The sequence below is a fragment of the Salvelinus alpinus genome, chromosome 9 (assembly GCF_045679555.1).
Source record: "Salvelinus alpinus chromosome 9, SLU_Salpinus.1, whole genome shotgun sequence".
NCBI classification, from domain to species: domain Eukaryota; kingdom Metazoa; phylum Chordata; class Actinopteri; order Salmoniformes; family Salmonidae; genus Salvelinus; species Salvelinus alpinus.
The window spans coordinates 703,043-723,823 of NC_092094.1; the positions used below are offsets into that span (position 1 = coordinate 703,043).

The 20,781-nt window shown below is 42.6% G+C and overlaps 1 protein-coding gene across 5 annotated transcripts in view; it reads left to right on the forward strand.

Annotated features, from left to right (window-relative positions):
• myrf (myelin regulatory factor) overlaps positions 1-20,781 on the forward strand; it is a 117,831-nt gene that overhangs the window by 84,491 nt on the left and 12,559 nt on the right. For all 5 annotated transcript variants that reach the window (XM_071415628.1, XM_071415632.1, XM_071415630.1 and 2 more), the window contains exons 13-17: positions 3,806-3,914; positions 8,004-8,113; positions 8,380-8,540; positions 8,710-8,782; positions 8,918-9,069. In XM_071415628.1, coding sequence (XP_071271729.1) covers positions 3,806-3,914; positions 8,004-8,113; positions 8,380-8,540; positions 8,710-8,782; positions 8,918-9,069 — 605 coding nt within the window. The remainder of the gene's footprint in view (positions 1-3,805; positions 3,915-8,003; positions 8,114-8,379; positions 8,541-8,709; positions 8,783-8,917; positions 9,070-20,781) is intronic.

A 20,781-nucleotide genomic window follows, 5' to 3' on the forward strand; every position in this document is an offset into this window, starting at 1 on the left:
GTGTCGTCTGCATAGCAATGATAGGAGAGACCATGTGAGGTTATGACAGAGCCAAGTGACTTGGTGTATAGCGAGAATAGGAGAGGGCCTAGAACAGAGCCCTGGGGGACACCAGTGGTGAGAGCACGTGGTGAGGAGACAGATTCTCGCCACGCCACCTGGTAGGAGCGACCTGTCAGGTAGGACGCAATCCAAGCGTGGGCCGCGCCGGAGATGCCCAACTCGGAGAGGGTGGAGAGGAGGATCTGATGGTTCACAGTATCGAAGGCAGCCGATAGGTCTAGGAGGATGAGAGCAGAGGAGAGAGTTAGCTTTAGCAGTGCGGAGCGCCTCCGTGATACAGAGAAGAGCAGTCTCAGTTGAATGACTAGTCTTGAAACCTGACTGATTTGGATCAAGAAGGTCATTCTGAGAGAGATAGCGGGAGAGCTGGCCAAGGACGGCACGTTCGAGAGTTTTGGAGAGAAAAGAAAGAAGGGATACTGGTCTGTAGTTGTTGACATCGGAGGGATCGAGTGTAGGTTTTTTCAGCAGGGGTGCAACTCTCGCTCTCTTGAAGACGGAAGGGACGTAGCCAGCGGTCAAGGATGAGTTGATGAGCGAGGTGAGGTAAGGGAGAAGGTCTCCGGAAATGGTCTGGAGAAGAGAGGAGGGGATAGGGTCAAGCGGGCAGGTTGTTGGGCGGCCGGCCGTCACAAGACGCGAGATTTCATCTGGAGAGAGAGGGGAGAAAGAGGTCAGAGCACAGGGTAGGGCAGTGTGAGCAGAACCAGCGGTGTCGTTTGACTTAGCAAACGAGGATCGGATGTCGTCGACCTTCTTTTCAAAATGGTTGACGAAGTCATCTGCAGAGAGGGAGGAGGGGGGAGGAGGGGGAGGAGGATTCAGGAGGGAGGAGAAGGTGGCAAAGAGCTTCCTAGGGTTAGAGGCAGATGCTTGGAATTTAGAGTGGTAGAAAGTGGCTTTAGCAGCAGAGACAGAAGAGGAAAATGTAGAGAGGAGGGAGTGAAAGGATGCCAGGTCCGCAGGGAGGCGAGTTTTCCTCCATTTCCGCTCGGCTGCCCGGAGCCCTGTTCTGTGAGCTCGCAATGAGTCGTCGAGCCACGGAGCAGGAGGGGAGGACCGAGCCGGCCTGGAGGATAGGGGACATAGAGAGTCAAAGGATGCAGAAAGGGAGGAGAGGAGGGTTGAGGAGGCAGAATCAGGAGATAGGTTGGAGAAGGTTTGAGCAGAGGGAAGAGATGATAGGATGGAAGAGGAGAGAGTAGCGGGGGAGAGAGAGCGAAGGTTGGGACGGCGCGATACCATCCGAGTAGGGGCAGTGTGGGAAGTGATGGATGAGAGCGAGAGGGAAAAGGATACAAGGTAGTGGTCGGAGACTTGGAGGGGAGTTGCAATGAGGTTAGTGGAAGAACAGCATCTAGTAAAGATGAGGTCGAGCGTATTGCCTGCCTTGTGAGTAGGGGGGGAAGGTGAGAGGGTGAGGTCAAAAGAGGAGAGGAGTGGAAAGAAGGAGGCAGAGAGGAATGAGTCAAAGGTAGACGTGGGGAGGTTAAAGTCACCCAGAACTGTGAGAGGTGAGCCGTCCTCAGGAAAGGAGCTTATCAGGGCATCAAGCTCATTGATGAACTCTCCAAGGGAACCTGGAGGGCGATAAATGATAAGGATGTTAAGCTTGAAAGGGCTGGTAACTGTGACAGCATGGAATTCAAAGGAGGCGATAGACAGATGGGTAAGGGGAGAAAGGGAGAAAGACCACTTGGGAGAGATGAGGATCCCGGTGCCGCCACCCCGCTGACCAGAAGCTCTCGGGGTGTGCGAGAACACGTGGGCAGACGAGGAGAGAGCAGTAGGAGTAGCAGTGTTATCTGTGGTGATCCATGTTTCCGTCAGTGCCAAGAAGTCGAGGGACTGGAGGGAAGCATAGGCTGAGATGAACTCTGCCTTGTTGGCCGCAGATCGGCAGTTCCAGAGGCTGCCGGAGACCTGGGACTCCACGTGGGTGGTGCGCGCTGGGACCACCAGGTTAGGGTGGCCGCGGCCACGCGGTGTGAAGCGTTTGTATGGTCTGTGCAGAGAGGAGAGAACAGGGATAGACAGACACATAGTTGACAGGCTACAGAAGAGGCTACGCTAATGCAAAGGAGATTGGAATGACACGTGAACTACACGTCTCGAATGTTCAGAAAGTTAAGCTTGCGTTGCAGAAATCTTATTGACCAAAATTATTAAAATGATACAGTACTGCGGAAGTGGGCTAGCTAGCAGTGGCTGCGTTGTTGACTTTGTTTGAGAGTGTCGCTGGCTAGGTAACCTCGGTAGCTAGCTATGTAACCTCGGTAACTGGCTCGTTAATTAGTATAAACTACACAATTGTCTTAGATACAAGGACAGCAAAGACAACTATGTAGCTAGCTAACACTACACTAATCAATCGTTCCGTTGATCCGTTGAATGTAATAGTTTCTACAGTGTTGCTATTCGGTGGCTAGCTGGCTAGCGAGCAGTGTTGACTACGTTACGTTACGTTAAAAGGACGAAAAATAGCTGGCTAGCTAACCGAATTAGTCTAAACTACGCAGTTATCTTAGAAACAAAGACAGCAAAGACAACTATGTAGCTAGCTAACACTACACTAATCGAGTCGTTCCGTTGAATGTAATAGTTACTACAGTGTTGCTGTTCGGTGGCTAGCTGGCTAGGTAGCAGTGTTGACTACGTTACGTTAAAAGTTACGTTAAAAGAACGAAGAATAGCTGGCTAGCTACGCAATTATCTTTGATACAAAGACGGCTAAGTAGCTAGCTAAGATTAAACAAATCAAACCGTTGTACTGTAATGAAATGAAATGAGAATGTGAAAATGATATATATATTCTGTATGTTCTGTGTGTTCTATATGTTCTGTGTGTTCTATATGTTCTGTATATTCTGTATGTTCTGTATGTTCTATATGTTCTATATGTTCTGTGTGTTCTATATGTTCTATATGTTCTGTATGTTCTGTATGTTCTGTGTGTTCTATATGTTCTGTGTGTTCTATATGTTCTATATGTTCTGTGTGTTCTATATGTTCTATATGTTCTGTATGTTCTGTATGTTCTGTGTGTTCTATATGTTCTATATGTTCTATATGTTCTGTATGTTCTGTGTGTTCTGTATGTTCTATATATTCTGTATGTTCTGTATGTTCTATATATTCTGTGTGTTCTATATGTTCTGTGTGTTCTGTATGTTCTCTATGTTCTATATGTTCTATATGTTCTGTATATTCTATATGTTCTGTATGTTCTATATGTTCTGTGTGTTCTATATGTTCTGTATATTCTGTATGTTCTGTATGTTCTATATGTTCTATATGTTCTGTGTGTTCTATATGTTCTATATGTTCTGTATGTTCTGTATGTTCTATATGTTCTATATGTTCTGTATGTTCTGTATGTTCTGTATATTCTGTATGTTCTGTATGTTCTATATGTTCTATATGTTCTGTGTGTTCTATATGTTCTGTATATTCTGTATGTTCTGTGTGTTCTATATGTTCTGTGTGTTCTATATGTTCTGTGTATTCTGTATATTCTGTATGTTCTATATGTTCTGTATATTCTGTATGTTCTGTGTGTTCTATATGTTCTGCGTGTAGCTCCATAGTATCATCCATACATTGTCATCCTCTGTGTGTGTGTGTGTGTGTGTGTGTGTGTGTGTGTGTGTGTGTGTGTGTGTGTGTGTGTGTGTGTGTGTGTGTGTGTGTGTGTGTGTGTGTGTGTGTGTGTGTGTGTGTGTGTGTGTGTGTGTGTGTGTAGGTAAACACTACAGACAACCTGAAGCGGATCAGTCAGATGAGACTGGTTCATTACCAGTACAAGCCTGAGTTTGCTTCCAGCGTGGGAATAGACACCAGCCCAGAAACTGGTAACTTATACAACACTTTGTTTTAGGTTAAACATGATAGAAAACCAACAGCAATCAATAGACAACGAATAGCAATTAATACACAACCAACAGACAATCAATAGACAACCAACAGACAATCAATAGACAACCAACAGACAATCAATAGACAACCAATAGCAATCAATAGACAACCAATAGCAATCAATAGACAACCAATAGCAATTAATACACAACCAACAGACAATCAATAGACAACGAATAGCAATTAATACACAACCAACAGACAATCAATAGACACCCAACAGACAATCAATAGACAACCAATAGCAATCAATAGACAACCAATAGCAATCAATAGACAACCAATAGCAATCAATAGACAACCAACAGCAATCAATAGACAACCAACAGCAATCAATAGACAACCAATAACAATCAATAGACAACCAATAGAAATCAATAGACAACCAATAACAATCAACAGATAACCAATAGACAATCAATAGACAACCAATAACAATCAATAGACAACCAATAACAATCAATAGACAACAAATAGCAATCAATAGACAACCAATAGCAATCAATAGACAACCAATAGACAACCAATAACAATCAATAGACAACCAATAGCCATCAATAGACAACAAATAGCAATCAATAGACAACCAATAGCAATCAATAGACAACCAATAACAATCAATAGACAACCAATATCAATCAATAGACAACCAATAGCAATCAATAGACAACCAATAACAATCAATAGACAACCAATAGCAATCAATACACAACCAATAGACAATCAATAGACAACCAATAACAATCAATAGACAACCAATAACAATCAATAGACAACCAATAGCAATCAATAGACAACCAATAACAATCAATAGACAACCAATAACAACCAATAAACAACAAATAGCAATCAATAGACAACCAATAGCAATCAATAGACAACCAATAGCAATCAATACACAACCAATAGACAACCAATAGCAATCAATAGACAACCAATAGACAACCAATAGCAATCAATAGACAACCAATAGCAATCAATAGACAACCAATAGCAACCAATAGACAACCAATAGCAATCAATAGATAACCAATAGACAATCAATAGACAACCAATAGCAACCAATAGACAACCAATAGCAATCAATAGACAACCAATAGACAACCAATAGCAATCAATAGACAACCAATAGCAATCAATAGACAACCAATAGCAACAAATAGACAACCAATAGACAACCAATAGCAATCAATAGACAACCAATAGCAACAAATAGACAACCACTAGCAATCAATAGACAACCAACAGCAATCAATAGACAACCAATAGCAATCAATACACAACCAACAGACAATCAATAGACAACCAACAGACAATCAATAGACAAACAATAGCAATCAATAGACAACCAATAGCAATCAATAGACAACCAATAGCAATCAATAGACAACCAATAGCAATCAATACACAACCAACAGACAATCAATAGACAACCAACAGACAATCAATAGACAACCAATAGCAATCAATAGACAACCAATAGCAATCAATAGACAACCAATAGCAATCAATAGACAACCAATAGCAATTAATACACAACCAACAGACAATCAATAGACAACGAATAGCAATTAATACACAACCAACAGACAATCAATAGACAACCAACAGACAATCAATAGACAACCAATAGCAATCAATAGACAACCAATAGCAATCAATAGACAACCAATAACAATCAATAGACAACCAACAGCAATCAATAGACAACCAACAACAATCAATAGACAACCAATAACAATCAATAGACAACCAATAGCAATCAATAGACAACCAATAACAATCAATAGACAACAAATAGACAATCAATAGACAACCAATAACAATCAATAGACAACCAATAGCAATCAACAGACAACCAATAGCAATCAATAGACAACCTATAGCAATCAATAGACAACCAATAGACAACCAATAACAATCAATAGACAACCAATAGCAATCAATAGACAACCAATAACAATCAATAGTCAACCAATAGCAATCAATAGACAACCAATAGCAATCAATAGACAACCAATAGCAATCAATACACAACCAATAACAACCAATAAACAACAAATAGCAATCAATAGACAACCAATAGCAATCAATAGACAACCAATAGCAATCAATACACAACCAATAGCAATCAATAGACAACCAATAGCAATCAATACACAACCAATAGCAATCAATACACAACCAATAACAATCAATAGACAACCAATAGCAATCAATAGACAACCAATAGCAATCAATACACAACCAATAGCAATCAATAGACAACCAATAACAATCAATAGACAACCAATAGCAATCAATAGCAATCAATAGACAACCAATAGCAATCAATAGACAACCAATAACAATCAATAGACAACCAATAGCAACCAATAGATAACCAATAGACAATCAATAGATAACCAATAGACAATCAATAGACAACCAATAGCAATCAATAGACAACCAATAGCAATCAATAGACAACCAATAGCAATCAATAGACAACCAATAGACAACCAATAGACAACCAATAGCAATCAATAGACAATCAATAGACAACCAATAGACAACAAATAGACAATCAATAGCACTGGAAATCTATTGTATTCCTATCTTGACATTTGTATCTGTGATCTGTTCTTTTGTTTATACATTCTTCCTGTAGATTGGATTTGTGTTGTGCTTCACCATATTGTCTGTCTCTACCTCTATACATGCTGCTTCACCATATTGTCTGTCCCTACCTCTATACATGCTGCTTCACCATATTGTCTGTCCCTACCTCTATACATGCTGCTTCACCATATTGTCTGTCTCTACCTCTATACATGCTGCTTCACCATATTGTCTGTCTCTACCTCTATACATGCTGCTTCACCATATTGTCTGTCTCTACCTCTATACATGCTGCTTCACCATATTGTCTGTCTCTACCTCTATACATGCTGCTTCACCATATTGTCTGTCTCTACCTCTAGCTGCTTCACCATATTGTCTGTCCCTACCTCTATACATGCTGCTTCACCATATTGTCTGTCTCTACCTCTAGCTGCTTCACCATATTGTCTGTCTCTACCTCTATACATGCTGCTTCACCATATTGTCTGTCTCTACCTCTATACATGCTGCTTCACCATATTGTCTGTCCCTACCTCTAGCTGCTTCACCATATTGTCTGTCTCTACCTCTATACATGCTGCTTCACCATATTGTCTGTCCCTACCTCTAGCTGCTTCACCATATTGTCTGTCTCTACCTCTATACATGCTGCTTCACCATATTGTCTGTCCCTACCTCTAGCTGCTTCACCATATTGTCTGTCCCTACCTCTATACATGCTGCTTCACCATATTGTCTGTCTGTGTTGTATTATTTAGGAGTGATAGGAGTTTACAGTAAAGTGTTGTATTATTTAGGAGTGATAGGAGCTTACAGTAAGGTGTTGTATTATCTAGGAGTGATAGGAATTTACAGTAAAGTGTTGTATTATTTAGGAGTGATAGGAGTTTACAATAAAGTGTTGTATTATTTAGGAGTGATAGGAGTTTACAGTAAAGTGTTGTATTATCTAGGAGTGATAGGAGTTTACAGTAAAGTGTTGTATTATTTAGGAGTGATAGGAGTTTACAATAAAGTGTTGTATTATTTAGGAGTGATAGGAGTTTACAATAAAGTGTTGTATTATTTAGGAGTGATAGGAGTTTACAGTAAAGTGTTGTATTATTTAAGAGTGATAGGAGTTTACAGTAAAGTGTTGTATTATTTAGGAGTGATAGGAGTTTACAGTAAAGTGTTGTATTATTTAGGAGTGATAGGAGTTTACAATAAAGTGTTGTATTATTTAGGAGTGATAGGAGTTTACAGTAAAGTGTTGTATTATTTAAGAGTGATAGGAGTTTACAGTAAAGTGTTGTATTATTTAGGAGTGATAGGAGTTTACAATAAAGTGTTGTATTATTTAGGAGTGATAGGAGTTTACAGTAAAGTGTTGTATTATTTAAGAGTGATAGGAGTTTACAGTAAAGTGTTGTATTATTTAGGAGTGATCGCTCAGGAGGTGCAGCAGATCCTACCTGAAGCCGTGAAGGAAGGAGGAGACGTCATCTGTTCCAATGGAGAGACCATCCCTAAACTACTGGTGGTCAACAAGGTAACACACACACACACACACACACACACACACACACACACAGCAACCGGGAATACTGTTTTCTACCTCCGAGAACTCTGGAAAAGTTTCCGGAATTTTGCAACAGACATTGACTTCTGTGCCTCCCTGCTCCTCCCTCCCTCACTCTCTCCCCCTCCCTTCCTTTCTCGCTCTCTCTCTCTCCCTCTCTCTCTCTCTCTCTCTCTCTCTCTCTCTCTCTCTCTCTCTCTCTCTCTCTCTCTCTCTCTCTCTCTCTCTCTCTCTAGGACCGTATCTTCATGGAGAACGTCGGAGCTGTGAAGGAGCTGTGTAAATTGACTGACAACCTGGAGACTCGTATAGATGAGCTGGAGCGTTGGAGCAGGAAGCTGGCCAAACTCCGCCGCCTGGACAGCATGAAGAGTACCGTGAGCGGAGGCACCACCAGGTAGGACACACCTTTACATGTCAAATACTTTCTAAGAGAAGCACTCTGACTATACCTTTTGGTACTATTCCATTGGTAATCAAGCGCTGGTCCAGTATTTTTAATTATTTGACATACTGAATGTATTGGGTGGATGATTAAAAAATGTTCTTCCTGTCTCTGTCTCCAGCCAATCAGGAAGCCAGTTCAGCAGGACAGGAAGTGGTCCCCTGAAGAAGAAGACAGTTAAACCTGGGAATAAGGTAGATGTTTCCCTACACATGAACACTGGTACAGAACCCCTCCTCTCTCCTTGCTCTCTCTCTCTCTCGCTCAGCCTAGTCCTCCTGGAAAACCAGCATTTCAAATGTCAAACCTGTGTTTTGATGTCATTACAGAGTCCGACTCCTGAGCAGGGCTGCATCAGTCACAGGTTCATGCAGGGAACCATTCTGGCTCTAGTCGTCGTCATGACCTTCAGTGTCATCTCCATGTCCGTACTCTATGTGTTGACACTGCACCACAGAGGGGACGTCATCGAGAAAGATGTGTATGTATGACCACATCATGATACATCAACCATATCCCTGTAGCCCTGAAACATGACCACATCAAGATACATCAACCATATCCCTGTAGCCCTGAAACATGACCACATCATGATACATCAACCATATCCCTGTAGCCCTGAAACATGACCACATCATGATACATCAACCATATCCCTGTAGCCCTGAAACATGACCACATCATGATACATCAACCATATCCCTGTAGCCCTGAAACATGACCACATCATGATACATCAACCATATCCCTGTAGCCCTGAAACATGACCACATCATGATACATCAACCATATCCCTGTAGCCCTGAAACATGACCACACCATGATACATCAACCATATCCCTGTAGCCCTGAAACATGACCACATCATGATACATCAACCATATCCCTGTAGCCCTGAAACATGACCACATCATGATACATCAACCATATCCCTGTAGCCCTGAAACATGACCACATCATGATACATCAACCATATCCCTGTAGCCCTGAAACATGACCACATCATGATACATCAACCATATCCCTGTAGCCCTGAAACATGACCACATCATGATACATCAACCATATCCCTGTAGCCCTGAAACATGACCACATCAAGATACATCAACCATATCCCTGTAGCCCTGAAACATGACCACATCATGATACATCAACCATATCCCTGTAGCCCTGAAACATGACCACATCATGATACATCAACCATATCCCTGTAGCCCTGAAACATGACCACATCATGATACATCAACCATATCCCTGTAGCCCTGAAACATGACCACATCATGATACATCAACCATATCCCTGTAGCCCTGAAACATGACCACATCATGATACATCAACCATATCCCTGTAGCCCTGAAACATGACCACATCATGATACATCAACCATATCCCTGTAGCCCTGAAACATGACCACACCATGATACATCAACCATATCCCTGTAGCCCTGAAACACGACCACATCAAGATACATCAACCATATCCCTGTAGCCCTGAAACATGACCACATCATGATACATCAACCATATCCCTGTAGCCATGAAACATGACCACATCATGATACATCAACCATATCCCTGTAGCCCTGAAACATGACCACATCATGATACATCAACCATATCCCTGTAGCCCTGAAACATGACCACATCATGATACATCAACCATATCCCTGTAGCCCTGAAACATGACCACATCATGATACATCAACCATATCCCTGTAGCCCTGAAACATGACCACATCAAGATACATCAACCATATCCCTGTAGCCCTGAAACATGACCACATCATGATACATCAACCATATCCCTGTAGCCCTGAAACATGACCACATCAAGATACATCAACCATATCCCTGTAGCCCTGAAACATGACCACATCATGATACATCAACCATATCCCTGTAGCCCTGAAACATGACCACATCATGATACATCAACCATATCCCTGTAGCCCTGAAACATGACCACATCATGATACATCAACCATATCCCTGTAGCCCTGAAACATGACCACACCATGATACATCAACCATATCCCTGTAGCCCTGAAACATGACCACATCATGATACATCAACCATATCCCTGTAGCCCTGAAACATGGCCACATCATGATACATCAACCATATCCCTGTAGCCCTGAAACATGACCACATCATGATACATCAACCATATCCCTGTAGCCCTGAAACATGACCACATCATGATACATCAACCATATCCCTGTAGCCCTGAAACATGACCACATCAAGATACATCAACCATATCCCTGTAGCCCTGAAACATGACCACATCATGATACATCAACCATATCCCTGTAGCCCTGAAACATGACCACACCAAGATACATCAACCATATCCCTGTAGCCCTGAAACAAGACCACATCATGATACATCAACCATATCCCTGTAGCCCTGAAACATGACCACATCATGATACATCAACCATATCCCTGTAGCCCTGAAACATGACCACATCAAGATACATCAACCATATCCCTGTAGCCGTGAAACATGACCACATCATGATACATCAACCATATCCCTGTAGCCCTGAAACATGACCACATCAAGATACATCAACCATATCCCTGTAGCCCTGAAACATGACCACATCATGATACATCAACCATATCCCTGTAGCCCTGAAACATGACCACATCATGATACATCAACCATATCCCTGTAGCCCTGAAACATGACCACATCATGATACATCAACCATATCCCTGTAGCCCTGAAACATGACCACATCATGATACATCAACCATATCCCTGTAGCCCTGAAACAAGACCACATCATGATACATCAACCTGTACACTAGCCCTGAAACATGACCACATCAAGATACATCAACCATATCCCTGTAGCCCTGAAACATGACCACATCATGATACATCAACCATATCCCTGTAGCCCTGAAACATGACCACATCAAGATACATCAACCATATCCCTGTAGCCCTGAAACATGACCACACCATGATACATCAACCATATCCCTGTAGCCCTGAAACATGACCACATCATGATACATCAACCATATCCCTGTAGCCCTGAAACAAGACCACATCATGATACATCAACCTGTACACTAGCCCTGAAACATGACCACATCAAGATACATCAACCATATCCCTGTAGCCCTGAAACATGACCACATCAAGATACATCAACCATATCCCTGTAGCCCTGAAACATGACCACATCATGATACATCAACCATATCCCTGTAGCCCTGAAACATGACCACATCAAGATACATCAACCATATCCCTGTAGCCCTGAAACATGACCACATCATGATACATCAACCATATCCCTGTAGCCCTGAAACATGACCACATCATGATACATCAACCATATCCCTGTAGCCCTGAAACATGACCACATCATGATACATCAACCATATCCCTGTAGCCCTGAAACATGACCACACCATGATACATCAACCATATCCCTGTAGCCCTGAAACATGACCACATCATGATACATCAACCATATCCCTGTAGCCCTGAAACATGGCCACATCATGATACATCAACCATATCCCTGTAGCCCTGAAACATGACCACATCATGATACATCAACCATATCCCTGTAGCCCTGAAACATGACCACATCATGATACATCAACCATATCCCTGTAGCCCTGAAACATGACCACATCAAGATACATCAACCATATCCCTGTAGCCCTGAAACATGACCACATCATGATACATCAACCATATCCCTGTAGCCCTGAAACATGACCACACCAAGATACATCAACCATATCCCTGTAGCCCTGAAACAAGACCACATCATGATACATCAACCATATCCCTGTAGCCCTGAAACATGACCACATCATGATACATCAACCATATCCCTGTAGCCCTGAAACATGACCACATCAAGATACATCAACCATATCCCTGTAGCCCTGAAACATGACCACATCATGATACATCAACCATATCCCTTTAGCCCTGAAACATGACCACATCAAGATACATCAACCATATCCCTGTAGCCCTGAAACATGACCACATCATGATACATCAACCATATCCCTGTAGCCCTGAAACATGACCACATCATGATACATCAACCATATCCCTGTAGCCCTGAAACATGACCACATCATGATACATCAACCATATCCCTGTAGCCCTGAAACATGACCACATCATGATACATCAACCATATCCCTGTAGCCCTGAAACAAGACCACATCATGATACATCAACCTGTACACTAGCCCTGAAACATGACCACATCAAGATACATCAACCATATCCCTGTAGCCCTGAAACATGACCACATCATGATACATCAACCTGTACACTAGCCCTGAAACATGACCACATCAAGATACATCAACCATATCCCTGTAGCCCTGAAACATGACCACATCATGATACATCAACCATATCCCTGTAGCCCTGAAACATGACCACACCAAGATACATCAACCATATCCCTGTAGCCCTGAAACAAGACCACATCATGATACATCAACCATATCCCTGTAGCCCTGAAACATGACCACATCATGATACATCAACCATATCCCTGTAGCCCTGAAACATGACCACATCAAGATACATCAACCATATCCCTGTAGCTCTGAAACATGACCACATCATGATACATCAACCATATCCCTGTAGCCCTGAAACATGACCACATCAAGATACATCAACCATATCCCTGTAGCCCTGAAACATGACCACATCATGATACATCAACCATATCCCTGTAGCCCTGAAACATGACCACATCATGATACATCAACCATATCCCTGTAGCCCTGAAACATGACCACATCATGATACATCAACCATATCCCTGTAGCCCTGAAACATGACCACATCATGATACATCAACCATATCCCTGTAGCCCTGAAACATGACCACATCATGATACATCAACCATATCCCTGTAGCCCTGAAACATGACCACATCATGATACATCAACCATATCCCTGTAGCCCTGAAACATGACCACATCATGATACATCAACCATATCCCTGTAGCCCTGAAACATGACCACATCATGATACATCAACCATATCCCTGTAGCCCTGAAACATGACCACATCAAGATACATCAACCATATCCCTGTAGCCCTGAAACATGACCACATCATGATACATCAACCATATCCCTGTAGCCCTGAAACATGACCACATCAAGATACATCAACCATATCCCTGTAGCCCTGAAACATGACCACACCATGATACATCAACCATATCCCTGTAGCCCTGAAACATGACCACATCATGATACATCAACCTGTACACTAGCCCTGAAAGATGACCACATCATGATACATCAACCATATCCCTGTAGCCCTGAAACATGACCACATCATGATACATCAACCATATCCCTGTAGCCCTGAAACATGACCACATCATGATACATCAACCATATCCCTGTAGCCCTGAAACATGACCACATCATGATACATCAACCATATCCCTGTAGCCCTGAAACATGACCACATCAAGATACATCAACCATATCCCTGTAGCCCTGAAACATGACCACATCATGATACATCAACCATATCCCTGTAGCCCTGAAACATGACCACATCAAGATACATCAACCATATCCCTGTAGCCCTGAAACATGACCACACCATGATACATCAACCATATCCCTGTAGCCCTGAAACATGACCACATCATGATACATCAACCATATCCCTGTAGCCCTGAAACATGACCACATCATGATACATCAACCATATCCCTGTAGCCCTGAAACATGACCACATCATGATACATCAACCATATCCCTGTAGCCCTGAAACATGACCACATCATGATACATCAACCATATCCCTGTAGCCCTGAAACATGACCACATCATGATACATCAACCATATCCCTGTAGCCCTGAAACATGACCACATCAAGATACATCAACCATATCCCTGTAGCCCTGAAACATGACCACATCATGATACATCAACCATATCCCTGTAGCCCTGAAACATGACCACATCAAGATACATCAACCATATCCCTGTAGCCCTGAAACATGACCACACCATGATACATCAACCATATCCCTGTAGCCCTGAAACATGACCACATCATGATACATCAACCTGTACACTAGCCCTGAAAGATGACCACATCATGATACATCAACCATATCCCTGTAGCCCTGAAACATGACCACATCATGATACATCATCCATATCCCTGTAGCCCTGAAACATGACCACATCATGATACATCATCCATATCCCTGTAGCCCTGAAACATGACCACATCATGATACATCAACCATATCCCTGTAGCCCTGAAACATGGCCACATCATGATACATCAACCATATCCCTGTAGCCTTGAAACATGACCACATCAAGATACATCAACCTGTACACCAGCCCTGAAACATGACCACATCATGATACATCAACCATATCCCTGTAGCCCTGAAACATGACCACACCATGATACATCAACCATATCCCTGTAGCCCTGAAACATGACCACATCATGATACATCAACCATATCCCTGTAGCCCTGAAACATGACCACGTCATGATATATCAACCATATCCCTGTAGCCCTGAAACATGACCACGTCATGATACATCAACCATATCCCTGTAGCCCTGAAACATGACCACATCATGATACATCAACCATATCCCTGTAGCCCTGAAACATGACCACATCATGATACATCAACCATATCCCTGTAGCCCTGAAACATGACCACATCATGATACATCAACCATATCCCTGTAGCCCTGAAACATGACCACATCATGATACATCAACCATATCCCTGTAGCCCTGAAACATGACCACATCAAGATACATCAACCATATCCCTGTAGCCCTGAAACATGACCACATCAAGATACATCAACCATATCCCTGTAGCCCTGAAACATGACCACATCAAGATACATCAACCATATCCCTGTAGCCCTGAAACATGACCACATCATGATACATCAACCATATCCCTGTAGCCCTGAAACATGACCACATCATGATACATCAACCATATCCCTGTAGCCCTGAAACATGACCACATCAAGATACATCAACCATATCCCTGTAGCCCTGAAACATGACCACATCATGATACATCAACCATATCCCTGTAGCCCTGAAACATGACCACATCATGATACATCAACCATATCCCTGTAGCCCTGAAACATGACCACATCATGATACATCAACCATATCCCTGTAGCCCTGAAACATGACCACATCATGATACATCAACCATATCCCTGTAGCCCTGAAACAAGACCACATCATGATACATCAACCTGTACACTAGCCCTGAAACATGACCACATCAAGATACATCAACCATATCCCTGTAGCCCTGAAACATGACCACATCATGATACATCAACCTGTACACTAGCCCTGAAACATGACCACATCAAGATACATCAACCATATCCCTGTAGCCCTGAAACATGACCACATCATGATACATCAACCATATCCCTGTAGCCCTGAAACATGACCACACCAAGATACATCAACCATATCCCTGTAGCCCTGAAACAAGACCACATCATGATACATCAACCATATCCCTGTAGCCCTGAAACATGACCACATCATGATACATCAACCATATCCCTGTAGCCCTGAAACATGACCACATCAAGATACATCAACCATATCCCTGTAGCTCTGAAACATGACCACATCATGATACATCAACCATATCCCTGTAGCCCTGAAACATGACCACATCAAGATACATCAACCATATCCCTGTAGCCCTGAAACATGACCACATCATGATACATCAACCATATCCCTGTAGCCCTGAAACATGACCACATCATGATACATCAACCATATCCCTGTAGCCCTGAAACATGACCACATCATGATACATCAACCATATCCCTGTAGCCCTGAAACATGACCACATCATGATACATCAACCATATCCCTGTAGCCCTGAAACATGACCACATCAAGATACATCAACCATATCCCTGTAGCCCTGAAACATGACCACATCATGATACATCAACCATATCCCTGTAGCCCTGAAACATGACCACATCAAGATACATCAACCATATCCCTGTAGCCCTGAAACATGACCACACCATGATACATCAACCATATCCCTGTAGCCCTGAAACATGACCACATCATGATACATCAACCTGTACACTAGCCCTGAAAGATGACCACATCATGATACATCAACCATATCCCTGTAGCCCTGAAACATGACCACATCATGATACATCAACCATATCCCTGTAGCCCTGAAACATGACCACATCATGATACATCAACCATATCCCTGTAGCCCTGAAACATGACCACATCATGATACATCAACCATATCCCTGTAGCCCTGAAACATGACCACATCAAGATACATCAACCATATCCCTGTAGCCCTGAAACATGACCACATCATGATACATCAACCATATCCCTGTAGCCCTGAAACATGACCACATCAAGATACATCAACCATATCCCTGTAGCCCTGAAACATGACCACACTATGATACATCAACCATATCCCTGTAGCCCTGAAACATGACCACATCATGATACATCAACCATATCCCTGTAGCCCTGAAACATGACCACATCATGATACATCAACCATATCCCTGTAGCCCTGAAACATGACCACATCATGATACATCAACCATATCCCTGTAGCCCTGAAACATGACCACATCATGATACATCAACCATATCCCTGTAGCCCTGAAACATGACCACATCATGATACATCAACCATATCCCTGTAGCCCTGAAACATGACCACATCAAGATACATCAACCATATCCCTGTAGCCCTGAAACATGACCACATCATGATACATCAACCATATCCCTGTAGCCCTGAAACATGACCACATCAAGATACATCAACCATATCCCTGTAGCCCTGAAACATGACCACACCATGATACATCAACCATATCCCTGTAGCCCTGAAACATGACCACATCATGATACATCAACCTGTACACTAGCCCTGAAAGATGACCACATCATGATACATCAACCATATCCCTGTAGCCCTGAAACATGACCACATCATGATACATCATCCATATCCCTGTAGCCCTGAAACATGACCACATCATGATACATCATCCATATCCCTGTAGCCCTGAAACATGACCACATCATGATACATCAACCATATCCCTGTAGCCCTGAAACATGGCCACATCATGATACATCAACCATATCCCTGTAGCCTTGAAACATGACCACATCAAGATACATCAACCTGTACACCAGCCCTGAAACATGACCACATCATGATACATCAACCATATCCCTGTAGCCCTGAAACATGACCACACCATGATACATCAACCATATCCCTGTAGCCCTGAAACATGACCACATCATGATACATCAACCATATCCCTGTAGCCCTGAAACATGACCACGTCATGATATATCAACCATATCCCTGTAGCCCTGAAACATGACCACGTCATGATACATCAACCATATCCCTGTAGCCCTGAAACATGACCACATCATGATACATCAACCATATCCCTGTAGCCCTGAAACATGACCACATCATGATACATCAACCATATCCCTGTAGCCCTGAAACATGACCACATCATGATACATCAACCATATCCCTGTAGCCCTGAAACATGACCACATCATGATACATCAACCATATCCCTGTAGCCCTGAAACATGACCACATCAAGATACATCAACCATATCCCTGTAGCCCTGAAACATGACCACATCAAGATACATCAACCATATCCCTGTAGCCCTGAAACATGACCACATCAAGATACATCAACCATATCCCTGTAGCCCTGAAACATGACCACATCATGATACATCAACCATATCCCTGTAGCCCTGAAACATGACCACATCAAGATACATCAACCATATCCCTGTAGCCCTGAAACATGACCACATCATGATACATCAACCATATCCCTGTAGCCCTGAAACATGACCACATCATGATACATCAACCATATCCCTGTAGCCCTGAAACATGACCACATCATGATACATCAACCATATCCCTGTAGCCCTGAAACATGACCACATCATGATACATCAACCATATCCCTGTAGCCCTGAAACATGACCACATCAAGATACATCAACCATATCCCTGTAGCCCTGAAACATGACCACATCATGATACATCAACCATATCCCTGTAGCCCTGAAACATGACCACATCATGATACATCAACCTGTACACTAGCCCTGAAACATGACCACATCATGATACATCAACCATATCCCTGTAGCCCTGAAACATGACCACATCATGATACATCAACCATATCCCTGTAGCCCTGAAACATGACCACATCATGATACATCAACCATATCCCTGTAGCCCTGAAACATGACCACACCATGATACATCAACCATATCCCTGTAGCCCTGAAACATGACCACATCATGATACATCAACCATATCCCTGTAGCCCTGAAACATGACCACATCATGATACATCAACCATATCCCTGTAGCCCTGAAACATGACCACATCATGATACATCAACCATATCCCTGTAGCCCTGAAACATGACCACATCATGATACATCAACCATATCCCTGTAGCCCTGAAACATGACCACATCATGATACATCAACCATATCCCTGTAGCCCTGAAACATGACCACATCATGATACATCAACCATATCCCTGTAGCCCTGAAACATGACCACATCATGATACATCAACCATATCCCTGTAGCCCTGAAACATGACCACATCAAGATACATCAACCATATCCCTGTAGCCCTGAAACATGGCCACATCATGATACATCAACCATCAACCATATCCCTGTAGCCCTGAAACATGACCACATCATGATACATCAACCATATCCCTGTAGCCCTGAAACATGACCACATCATGATACATCAACCATATCCCTGTAGCCCTGAAACATGACCACATCAAGATACATCAACCATATCCCTGTAGCCCTGAAACATGACCACATCATGATACATCAACCATATCCCTGTAGCCCTGAAACATGACCACACCAAGATACATCAACCATATCCCTGTAGCCCTGAAACATGACCACATCATGATACATCAACCATATCCCTGTAGCCCTGAAACATGACCACATCAAGATACATCAACCATATCCCTGTAGCCCTGAAACATGACCACATCAAGATACATCAACCATATCCCTGTAGCCCTGAAACATGACCACATCATGATACATCAACCATATCCCTGTAGCCCTGAAACATGACCACACCATGATACATCAACCATATCCCTGTAGCCCTGAAACATGACCACATCATGATACATCAACCATATCCCTGTAGCCCTGAAACATGACCACATCATGATACATCAACCATATCCCTGTAGCCCTGAAACATGACCACATCATGATACATCAACCATATCCCTGTAGCCCTGAAACATGACCACATCATGATACATCAACCATATCCCTGTAGCCCTGAAACATGACCACATCATGATACATCAACCATATCCCTGTAGCCCTGAAACATGACCACATCAAGATACATCAACCATATCCCTGTAGCCCTGAAACATGACCACATCATGATACATCAACCATATCCCTGTAGCCCTGAAACATGACCACATCATGATACATCAACCATATCCCTGTAGCCCTGAAACATGACCACATCAAGATACATCAACCATATCCCTGTAGCCCTGAAACATGACCACATCATGATACATCAACCATATCCCTGTAGCCCTGAAACATGACCACATCAAGATACATCAACCATATCCCTGTAGCCCTGAAACATGACCACATCAAGATACATCAACCATATCCCTGTAGCCCTGAAACATGACCACACCATGATACATCAACCATATCCCTGTAGCCCTGAAACATGACCACATCATGATACATCAACCATATCCCTGTAGCCCTGAAACATGACCACATCAAGATACATCAACCATATCCCTGTAGCCCTGAAACATGACCACATCAAGATACATCAACCATATCCCTGTAGCCCTGAAACATGACCACATCATGATACATCAACCATATCCCTGTAGCCCTGAAACATGACCACAAAGGAGTCACCAGCCATGTCTCAGGGCTGCATGCACCCTTGTATACTACATCCTACAGTACATCACACAAACCAGTTT